This window comes from Amblyraja radiata, chromosome 19, assembly GCF_010909765.2.
Source record: "Amblyraja radiata isolate CabotCenter1 chromosome 19, sAmbRad1.1.pri, whole genome shotgun sequence".
In the NCBI taxonomy this organism is placed as follows: domain Eukaryota; kingdom Metazoa; phylum Chordata; class Chondrichthyes; order Rajiformes; family Rajidae; genus Amblyraja; species Amblyraja radiata.
Window position 1 is genome coordinate 31,050,332 of NC_045974.1, and position 12,017 is coordinate 31,062,348.

At 44.5% G+C, this 12,017-nt stretch overlaps 1 protein-coding gene across 2 annotated transcripts in view; it reads right to left on the reverse strand.

Moving 5' to 3' along the window:
• Positions 1–11,467, reverse strand: part of zfc3h1 (zinc finger C3H1-type containing) — a 49,066-nt gene extending 37,599 nt beyond the window's left edge. For both annotated transcript variants that reach the window (XM_033038178.1, XM_033038177.1), the window contains exons 1-5: positions 10,882–11,467; positions 3,537–3,941; positions 3,388–3,452; positions 3,049–3,277; positions 400–635 (exon numbers count right to left, since the gene is read on the reverse strand). In XM_033038178.1, the coding sequence (XP_032894069.1) occupies positions 400–635; positions 3,049–3,277; positions 3,388–3,452; positions 3,537–3,941; positions 10,882–11,386 (1,440 nt within the window). In that variant the 5' untranslated portion in view covers positions 11,387–11,467. The remainder of the gene's footprint in view (positions 1–399; positions 636–3,048; positions 3,278–3,387; positions 3,453–3,536; positions 3,942–10,881) is intronic.
• Between the last annotated feature and the right edge of the window lie 550 nt (positions 11,468–12,017).

Consider the following 12,017-nt stretch of genomic DNA (forward strand, 5'->3'; position numbering starts at 1 on the left):
TCTATTAAATGTAGCAAGTCAACAAATGAAAATTCAAATTGACACTACACATGAGATTCGACAGGATGGATTTCCATAGCAACATCGTTTAGGCTTAATTTTTATTACAACTGCTTCATGATTCACTGCACAGGAGAATTAAGATAAATAAGTAGGAAGACTGCATCAACAACTTGATAATTAGCAGTTGAAATTTCATCTTCCACAGCAAAAAACCCAAGTGGAATTCACAGAAGTATATATTTTTAAATGGCAGGAATTAAAAAATTATTTTTTAAAAAATAACAAAAAATTGTAGCCACATTTCTGCACTGAAAAGTTTGTTAAATAATTGTGATGTATAAACGTCTAAAAAAAACTGCAAACATAAATTCACCCAATTCAAACCATCATTTTTACCTTGCTACTGGTTCGTCGTTTTCCTCCAACAAGTTTCATGAAACGATTGTACTGCTCCTCCTGATTAGAAAGATCGCGAATTTTTCTGATTTCATCCTCACGTTTCTTTCGTTCCTCCTCTTCCATCTGTCTCCTTTCCTCATCCTCTCTGCGCTGCTTTTCCTGCTCCTTTTGCTGCTGTAACTTTTTCCAAGCTCTCGTTTTCTGCCTCCGTAAAACCTGCTTTGTTGCAGTTGCTAAAAATTGACAAGATTCAAATTGGATTAAATCTAATTATCTGTTTCCCTATTTTTTAAACTACACTTTCTCACAGTGCAATTTCAACGTAATTCTCAATTATTATTTTCTTTCTGTTCTGGTTTAAAATGAGGTTTGATTAACTTCCCTCTTCAACTTTCAAGAAAGAATTATCACTCTTACAAATCAATCACTTTTACTATAATAATGTCAGAATTACTTTACTCAGCCCTCCGAGCAACAATTCTGAAATTTCCTAAATTTCACCAATAAACCCTACTGATTTTGTGACATTATTCCTTGTATTTCTGAACTGCCATTGATGTTGACTACTCAATCCTCCGCCAAAGCATCACTATCCCAGCCAATATAACTGCTTCAGTTTCCAATTAATCCTTTCAAAGAAAATGTAATCAGGATATCTTCTGTGGATTATTATTGCGTTTGTTTGCTGACACCGCCACTTGTCAAGCCTGCCCACATCCGTCTCCCAAACCATGCCCTTGTCATGTCCAACTTTTCCAATGCCCACCAATCGCATTGGAATTATTCTAACGATCCTATTCTTTACCCTATAGCACCCAGCATCTTGGATATAATTTATAATTTTTATTCCGCTCAAAGTTCTGCATAGCTTGATGCTATAATATCACTAGCCCCATCTAAAACACACGCACCTCATTTTTTTCCAACTGTGGTTTCATATACATCAGTCTGCAGCCATGCCTTTAAACGTCCACATCCTGAAATGCACTTCACGACTCTGCGTTTCAGTTATTTCCTCCCTTTCGAACGTCTTCAAATACAATCTATTTTACCCAATATTTTTACATCCCTCACCTATTATCTCAACTAGTGATCAACGAGTTTAAATTGTATAAATATATCAAAATAAACTTTCTTCTATGATGACAACTTGTGCGCTCAACACTGACAATCCATTTTTTTCCATCTCAAACAGCAACTTTAGAGTTAATAAGACCATAAGATATAGGAGCTGAATTGGGCCATTCAGCTCATCGATTCTACTCCACCATTCAATCATGGCTAATCTATCTCTCCCTCCTAACCCCATTTTCTCCTGCCTTCTCCCAATAACCTCTGACACTTGTACTAATCAAGATATCTATCTCTACCTTAAATATATCCACTGACATTGCCTCCACAGCCTTCCGTGGCAATGAATTCCACAGATTCACCATCCTCTGACCAAAGAAATTCCTCATCTCTTTCCCAAAAGAAGTCAATTAATTCTGAGGCTACCTTTAATCCTCGACTCTCCCACTAGTGGAAATATCCTTTCTACATCCACTCTATGCAAGCCAATCATGGTTGATCTATTTTTCACTCTCAACCCCATACTCCTGTCTTATTCCTGCAACTTTTGACACCCCCATTAATCAAGAATCTATCAATCTCTGCTTTAAAAATACCCAATAACTTGGCCTCCACAGCAGTTTGGGCAATAAATTCCAGATTCATCACCCACTGGCGAATAAAATTCCTCATCTCTGTTCTGAGGGAACATCCTTTTATTCTGATACTGTGCCCGCTGGTTCTAGATTCTCCCATTATTGGAAAAATCCTTTCCACGTCCACTCTATCGTGGCCTTTCATTATCCAGTAGGTTTCTCTTGACTTGACTCAATGAGATCTCCCTCTCATCCTTCTGAACTCCAGCGAGTACAGGCCCAGAGCCGTCAAACGCTCATCTTGCATTCACCCAATCATGCCCAGGATCATTCTCGTAAATCTCATCTGGAACCTCTCCCAAGCCAGCACATCCTTCCTCGGGTATGGGGCTATACTACCTGTGCTAGTAACTTGCCTCCAAAACCATGGACTATCTGGTTTAGCAACCTCACGTCTGGCACCTTATCAAAGGTTTTCAAAATATTGTAGTAAACAACATCCACTGACCATCTATCCTGATTGTTACCTCTTGTAAACTCCACCAGATTTGTCAGGAAAATCCACTCTCCCCTAACAAGGCCATGCAGACTTTGGCCTATTTCAGCATTTGCTTCCAAGTACCCTGAAACATAATCCTCAATAATGGACTCTAAATGTTACCAATCACAGAAGTCAGGCTAACTGGCCTATAATTTCCTTCCTTTTGCCTTGCTCCCTTCTTCCAGTGGAGTCACATTTGAGATTCTCCAGACCTCTGGACACATTGCTGACTAGTGATTCTTGAAAGATTACTACTAATGCCTTTACAATCTCCCACCTCTTTTAGAACCCTGGGATGCAGTCCATCTGGTCCAGGTGACTTATCCACCTTCAGACCTTTCAGCTTCCCAAGCTCCTTCTCCTCAGTAATAGCGACTGCATTCACTTCTGCTCCCGGACTCTCTTGAATTTCTGGCACATTGCTGGTGTCTTCCACGATTTTGAAAATTTGTATGCTACCTGTATTAAGAGTTTTCTTGACTGCATGTGTTTTTGGGCTGCTCCTAATCTTCTGCTGAGAGATTCTTGGTTTAGTAAGCTTTTCCTTGCTCTCCTTCATTACACATTGTTCCTTTTGTTGCCACTTTTTACTTGCAGACTGCAATGCAAGTAGCCGCAACTGGAGCTCTGACAGCTCTTCTTCCTCCTTCCCCTCCCGTTCCTCATCATCTTCCTCCATTTTGGCATCCTGTGAAAATTATACTCAGTTTCCTTAGAACATATTATATCTAGTCTGCAAAATTATTCAATAATAGTTACAATTATAATTATTTTTATATAAATATATTGTTCAGTTACCTTAAAGGTAGATTCTATTGACAACGTATTATTTGAAGAATGAACTGAATCTTTACAATTAGCACCTGAAAGAAAATGTCAAAAAAACATTATTCAATTATAATGCTTATCTTACAGAACTCATTTCAAAATATTTATATTCTATGTACCTTGTTTTCCTGTTACGGGCTCGAAAGGCTCCACGTTATTGTCTTTAATCATGTTGATTTGATCCATTTCAGCTGGAGTAGGTAGTTTATTTCTAATGGGTTTTATTTCAAATGATTGAAAAGCTTTCACCTGAGATTTCTCTGTGGAAGATTCCAAGTTCTCATTGTTCTTGTCAATACTGTTTGCATCAATACTGGCATCCCCAGATACAACTCCTGCTTCCTCTTCCAACAAGTTTTCCCCCTTATTATTTTGAGACATCTTCTCTTCTCTATTAAGGCATTCCAGTTCCAGCTGAATCTCCTTGTACTTCCTAAGCAGATCTTCAAATGTTTCTTCCATGTCTTCTTCATTTCTGTGGTAATAAACTGGTCGTCTTGACAGTGAACGGCCAAAAGGTTTTGCTGATTTAAACATTAAGGAAAATTAACTTGTTCAGTGTACTCCCAGTTGACTCCATACTTGGGCCATGTTTAACCAGAATTCTACGTTGCACACAAAATGGTAAAATGCACTTGTACTGTAAAAGTGAAGCATATTTTCATCATCATCTAAACCTTCTAAAGAAGATCTAAAGGAGCGACTGAAAGCGAGCTGGGTGCCAGGGCTCTGGTCCTGTGAATGACAATGATTTAGATTCCTTGGTGTTATTTTTGCAGGGTGGAAAACATTTGCTTTGCTCAAATGTTTGGCTGCATAGGCAAAAAACTTAAATTAATGAATAAGTTTATTGGCCAAGTATATTCACATACAAGGAATTTGCCTTGGTGCCCCGCCCACGTGATAACACGACACAATGACAGTTAGGAATGACACATAAAACATTAAACATTAATAATAAAACATTATCGATTAAACATGTGAAAAGGCCCACTTTTTACTGTTTATATATTGAGATGGCAATTTTAAAACTGTTGGAAGAGAGAAATAAATTACAATGTGAAGCCTAATTGGACTAACCTTTACTTTGAGACTAGTTCTGGACTCCTCAGTTAAAAATGTTTTGTCATTGCCAACCTTCAGGGCCTACGAGGATTTTGTATGTTGCCATGAAGTCACTACTTGTTCCTCTGAATTCATAGAAACATAGAAAATAGGGGCAAGAGTAGGCCATTCGGCCCTTTGAACCAGCACTTCCATTCAATATGTTCATGGCTGATCATCCAGTATCAGTACCCCGTTCCTGCTTTCTCCCCATATCCCTTGATTCCATTAGCCTTAAGAGCTATATCCAACTCTCTCTTGAACACATCCAGTGAATTGGCCACCACTGCCTCTGTGGCAGAGAATTCCAGAGATTCAAAGCTCTCGGAGTGAAAAAGTTTTTCCTCATCTCAGTCCTAAATGGCCTACCCCTTATTCTTAAACTGTGATCCCTGGTTCTGGACTCCCCCAACATCAGGAAAAAATTTCCTACATCTAGCCTGTCCACTCCTTTGAGAATTGTGTACATTTCTATAAGAATCCCTCTTATCCTTCTAAATTTCAGTGAATATAAGCCAGTCAATCCATTCTTTCATCATACGACAGTCCCGCCATCCCGGAAATTAACCTGGTGAACCTACGCTGCACTCCCTCAATAGCAAGAATGTCCATCCTCAAATTAGGAAACCAAAACTGCACACAATACTCCAGGTGTGGGCTCACCAGGGCCCTGTACAACTGCAGTAGGACCTCCTTGCTCCGATACTCAAATCCTCTCGCTATGAACGCCAACATGCCATTTTCAAAGAATAAAGGCTCAGCCTACTTGCATGACAACTAGAAAAGCTACAAGAATCAATGTTGGGCCCAAATGCTTATGTAAAAAAGCTCAACAATCAGTATCGATTGAAAGATAAATGGAGTGAACATTTCAGGTCAAAATCTCTCCATAAGAACTAGAAAAAAGTCAGTATCAGATTGAGAAACCATTTTGTTACTTTCCTAGTTCTCATGAAGGGCCATGTCAGAGCTGCTACCAGACCCGAGGGTTTCCAGCATTTACTGTTTTTATTTCAGATTCCCAGCATTTTTTTAACTTTTCATTCCCCGACTTTAGATCTATACAACTAACTTACATGAAGAGACGAAGTGTACTTCATTTAAGTTGCAAATCATACAAGGACAGGTGGATTGACATATTGTGAGACATTCAGAGAACCTATAGAAGGACATTGGCAGGAAAGATAAGAAAACCTGAAATCATCCACATTGAGGCCAGCACCGCAACTAGAGTTCAATAGTGACGTGTAAAACTGCCTGTGGGAGTTCGCATATTTTCCACATAAATTTGTGGGTTGCTCTCACATCTCAGACATGTGGATGGAATCTGGGGGAGTGGATAGAATTAAGAGGGAATAAAATGGGATTTATGGTGGTCGTCTGTACAGGCTTAGTCCACCCAATGGTTTGGTTCCATGCTGTGCGACACTAAGAAATAAACCTTTTTTTAAAACATGGAATCAGAATAATGAATGGTGCTGTACAAAAGGATTGGGAGTCCTAGTACATCAAAGACAATGCTAGCATGCAAAAATAGTGACTAATACGATGGTACATTGAATTGGCTCGTCTTGTAAGGGAATAGAGAATAAAAGTAGGGATTTTCTTATTGCCTACACTTTCAGTCTCCATATTTAACCAAATACGTTCTTGGATTCATTGACAATGAAGTAAATGCAGAGAACGTTCACTGGTTTAATTTCTGGGAAGAAAGTGTTGATATGAAGAAAGGTTGGTCTTCACCTTTTTTAAATTTTAAGTCCTGTCAAAAAATGTTAGTTGGAGGTCTTTTATGTGGTGGGTGGGGGTGGGAAAGGGGGAAACTTTATTTCTTAGTCCCCTACCTGGTCGGAGAGGCAGCATCCCTCCGAACTGCTTCTTCGCCCCTTCCTCGCGGCCTACCATCGAGAATGGAGCGGCGTTTTCCTGTCGGGACCGACCGGGACTACAGCTTCAGCGGCGGCGCAGCGCTGGGACACCATCATGGAGCGGGCGATGCCTTACCGGGTCGCCGTGCAGTAAGCTCTGGAGCGCTGTGGCCGCCAACTCCCAACATCGCGGAGCTGTGTGCGTCGCTGGATTTGGAGCGCCGCAGAGCCTGGGATCGAGTTCGCCGGGGTCGGAGCTCCAACCGGCGCGGCCTGAGGACTACGAGTGCCCCGGTCTCCGGTGAGGAGGCAGCCGCTCCAGACTTTCCAAGCCGCTGAGGAATGTTTCACCCGACGCCGGAGTTCCATCTTCTCGGCAAGAGGGCCCTGAAAATGTAATTATCCCCAGACGGAATATGAGGTGCTGTTCCTCCAATTTCCGCTGTTGCTCACTCTGGCAATGGAGGAGACCCAGGACAGAGAGGTCGGATTGGGAATGGGAGGGGGAGTTGAAGTGCTGAGCCACCGGGAGTTCAGGTAGGTTATTGCGGACTGAACGGAGGTGTTCGGCAAAACGATCGCCCAACCTACGCTTAGTCTCCCCGATGTAAATCAGCTGACATCTATAGCAGCGGATGCAGTAGATGAGGTTGGAGGAGATACAGGTGAACCTTTGTCGCACCTGGAACGACTGCTTGGGTCCTTGAATGGAGTCGAGGGGGGAGGTGAAGGGACAGGTGTTGCATTTCTTGCGGTTGCAATGGAAAGTGCCCGGGGAGGGGGTGGTGCGGGAGGGAAGGGAAGAATTGACGAGGGAGTTGCGGAGGGAGCGGTCTTTGCGGAAGGAAGACATGGGGGCAGATGGGAAGATGTGGCGAGTGGTGGGGTCACGTTGGAGGTGGCGGAAATGGCGGAGGATTATGTGTTGTATTTGCCGGCTGGTGGGGTGAAAGGTGAGGACCAGAGGGACTCTGCCCTTGTTGCGAGTGCGGGGATGGGGAGAGAGAGCAGTGTTACGGGGTATGGATGAGACCCTGGTGTGAGCCTCATCTATGGTGGCGGAGGGGAATCCCCGTTCCCTGAAGAACGAGGACATTTCCGATGCTCTGGTATGGAATGTCTCATCCTGGGAACAGATGCGGCGTAGGCGGAGGAATTGGGAGTAGGGGATGGAGTCTTTACAGGGGGCAGGGTGGGAAGACGTGTAGTCCAGATAGCCATGTGAGTCAGTGGGTTTGTAATGTATGTCGGTCAGGAGTCTGTCCCCTGCGATGGAGATGGTGAGGTCAAGGAATGGTAGGGAAGTGTCGGAAATCGTCCAGGTGTATTGGAGTGCCGGATGGAAGTTGGTGGTGGATGAAGTCAGTCAGTTGTGTGTAGGTGCAGGAGGTGGCCCCAAAGCAGTCGTCAATATAACGGAGGTAGAGGTCGGGGATGGGGCCCTGGTACGTCTCGAACAAGGATTGTTCAACGTACCCGACAAAGAGGCAGGCGTAGCTGGGGCCCATGCGTGTGCCCATAGCTACGCCTTGTATTTGGAGGAAATGGGAGGAGTCAAATGTAAAGTTGTTGAGGGTGAGGACCAACTCCGCTAAGCGGAGGAGAGTGTCAGTGGCTGGGTATAGGTTGCTCAGATGGCGAGGGAGAGGCCACGACTCTGTCTGCGCTGGGAATCTACACAACACTGAGTGTCTACTGAACTGTGAGTACCCTTTATGTGCTTTTATGTGGTCTGGAAACCAGTCCCTTCGGCCCACACACTAGCGACCCAGAAAGCTCCCGCCCCCCCCCCCACCACCCACCACACTGGCCAGCAATATTGGAATTGGTGGAGGGGTGGAATATTGCTTTGGGGGACCAGCCCTCCCGTGTGAAGCTGGGACCCAGCGGGTCCCACTTAGTCCAGTTTACATTAATGATTTGGACGAGAAGGTTGTTAACATGGTGAAGGTGGTTATCAAATAGTGCGACAGGATCCAGATAAAAATGTTACATGGTCTGCTCAGCTGAATCTTTAAAAAAGATTGGGGAAACCCGAATCATGGATAGATTACAAACAGAAGTCGTACATCATTCTTTTCAACTGTAAATAGAAGCTTAGCCTATTCATCTGGCTTAAGGTAACACACCTGTCATTCTAGATATATACTCCATTAGATTCAAAATAGTGCGCGATCGACTTAAATGAGGTATCTTACCTATATAGCTAGTACACACAACAAATACTAAATACTTGGAACATGAAATACCAGTGATCAAAATAATAAGCAATTATCAATTGAGAGTTATAGAGCCAATGTTTCAAGTTGACCTGCTCAGTATCTTACTTTTAAGCAATTGTCCATGAATTTTAAATTAGCCTCCTTCAATCTACGACACGGTGGATTTAATTACTTGGGATTGAATATTTAAGAATGATGCAAACAGAAAGAAACCATTTGGCTGGAAATATCATTTAAAAAATGTCAAGTATTCAACACAGTGGTATTTAAATGCCATTAAAAATGGAGGAAATAGCTTGCGCAGCATTTGGGGGGATTGCTGATGCTTCAGGTCAAAACGCTGCATCAGTACAGAGTGGAGAGGATAGATAAACAACATAAAGAGGAGAGGGGCAGTGGTGCGATTAGAGTTGAAAGATTGGAGAGTGGCAATGTGGCAGTTCCTGGGGAGTAGGCCACTCCCTGGACATGGGCATCGTCGTGAGACGGTCTCCAGTGCGCGGCTGAAGCCGGCACACGTGGACATCAGCCAACCGGTGCTACTTGCGCAGCCTCGCCCTCTGGGTCGCCCTTCGTTCCGGCCCTTTCCCCAAGCGCCCGCGCCGCCACCTTCGCCTGGCAGTGTCTCCCCGGTTCCTGCGCCCACCGTAGTGCGCACACAGGCTGGTCGTCTCGTACGTCCCCCTGTCCGTTTCGTGCCTCTTCAGTCTTCGGTCTCTCACTGAAGCGAAGAATAGTGTGCTGTGCTCATTAAAGGGCCTGTCCCACTGTACGAGGTAAATCAAGAGTTCTCCCGAGTTTTCCCCTGATTCGAACTCTGAAAATGTCCATAGCGGGTCCGTAGGAGTTCGTGAATGTCCCGTGGCGGCTCGTAAGAGTAACGGTAGGTACTCGGGAAATCCGGTAAACTCATGACGTCTTTTCAACACCGTGAAAAATGTCCACGAGTAAAAAAACTTGTGATGAAAAAAATTGTTACTTTTTACTCGTACGAGCCGCTACGAGACATCCACGAACTCCTACGGACATTCTCTGAGTTCGAATCAGGGGAGAACTCTTGAATTACCTCGTACAGTGGGACAGGCCCTTTAAGCCTCTACAGAATTTGCCTGGTTTCTCGCCTTCATTCCGGGATCTCTCATGCACCCAGGCTAGCTACAACAGGCAGATTGAGCTAGGCGGGGCTGGAGTTGGAAGATAGGGCCAGGCAGATGATAAAGGCAGACAAAGAAAAGATGGCAGATAAGAGCTAATACTTACAATTGGAAAATTCAATGATCATAATATTGGGTTGTAGACTACCAAGGTAGAATATAAGGTGGCATTCCAATAATTCATATTTGGTCTCTCCCTGATACTGGAGAAGATAGAGATAGACAAGTCAGCGTGGGAATAGAAAAATAAATATAAATAATACGCAACTGGGAGCTCTGGGCGGCCATTGCGGACAGAGTGCAGGTTCTCTACCAATCAGTCGCCTGGTCTACACTTGTCTCGCTGATGTAAAAGGCAGTACTTTGGGAGCACCGAATAAATACCACAACAATACTACATGCAGATATTTCCACACTTGTCCATTGTAAAGTGTCTTTAAAAGAATTCAGGTTACAATCCAACATTGAATTATTCGTTGCGCCTGGAGCTGTAACATGAAGATATTTGGTGACAATTTTGAAACCAGATAGTGAGTCATGAAATAATATGACATAGATTATTTGACCAGTCAAAATGTTATGCAATGGCATGCAAATTAAATTCGTGGTTACAAGTTGTGGTGCCCTAAATATTATAGGGAAAAATCTGTTAACTATGAATGGGAAAATTAGAGAGCTGAGATGCATGTTCAGCCAACTGGTTCCAATCTCAAGTCATTTGCCAATAATTCCCAATCCAGTTATTCTAAAACGTAATAATTGAAGTTGTAAATTTACCTTCAGTTTCCGGGAAATCATGGGTCTACATAATATTGAAAGTGAATTGGGTAATGCTGGGAAACTATGTAACTTCATGACATGTTTTATCATTAAGAATGATAATAAATGATCATCAAAAATTAAAGATTACTATATCCATTGCTTATTCAAAGAAAGAATCGAGGGACTTACGTAACTATACATCCGATATTTTCCTATCTAGTACAGCAGTTGAATGCTCCTGTTACCGCAATAGGTATTCCCCCCTCGTGATATTTAACTGAATGAGTCACTTGCAATATGGGTAAGTGCAGCTAACCGCCCACATAGAGCAAGGCAAATGCGAGATAAGGATACGTTTCCTAGGCGGGGAATCCCTGCGGATATTGCCGCCGCCGAAGTTGGGCCCTGGACCCGGCCCAGGCCTCCCTCCTCTCTTGCAGCCCCGGGGCCCGGGGCATCCTCTGCCCCAGCGACCACGGTTCGAGCCTTCCCGAGAACGGAAGCGGCCGAAGGTGCCGTGACTTCTCTCCCAGAAGTTGGAGCGGGGCGAGTCGCCGAGCAGGGCGGGCGGCGGCAGCAGGGGCTGCTGCTTCTGTCCGAAGCCGCGGTACTGCTCTTTCAACCGGTAGGCCAGGCCGTTGCTGGATGCCGGCGGCTGGCCGCTGTGGCGAGAGCCGGGAGGCCGGTGCGGCTTCGGGCCCAAGCCGCCGCTGCTTCCGGGCCTGGGCCGCTGTGGGGAGAAGGAGACGAGCCGCGATTCCTGGTACGGGCTGTCGTCGTCGTCGTTGTCATCGTCTATCTCGCCGTCCTCCAGTTCGCCCTCCTCCTTGGGCGACGGCAGCTCGCCCGCCAGCTCCATGGCGTCGTCTCTCGCAAGCGGTGAGGGCTGGGGATACTCGGGGCACAGCTACGTCACACACGGCGGAAGCGGAACTGACGACAACGCGTAGCGGGTGTGGAGAGAGACCCTGCGCGCATCCGTCACTCGCTCGGGGATGCGCGTGCGCAGGAGGAGACCGGGTGATCTTTGCACATGGGTGCATTGCAGCAAGGGGTTCGGCTGCTGAGCCAGCATTGGTTGGTGCACCCGCTCTGGGTTCTCCTTGCCTCTGCCAAAATAAATCCTGCAATGGACCTATGCAAAACTGGTTTATTTCAGCAACTTTACCACTAACTTCCACCCAGCCCTCAAATTCACTTGGACTATCTCTGACACGTCACTTCCCTTTCTCAAACTCTCTCCATCACAGGGGCCAGAATGTACTACAAACCCACTGACACCAAAACCTGGTGACTTGTATACTGTATCAGTGTACTATTCCTATATGTACTTAATCTAAGATTGTGCTTATGTGTAGTAATACTTTTACGGAACTGTCAACAAAATACAAATTTAACTATACCTCAGTACATTTGACAATAAAGTACAGTTGAACTACATCTCGCATCCTGCCACTTACAAGGATGTCTTCCCTTACTCTCAAATCTGT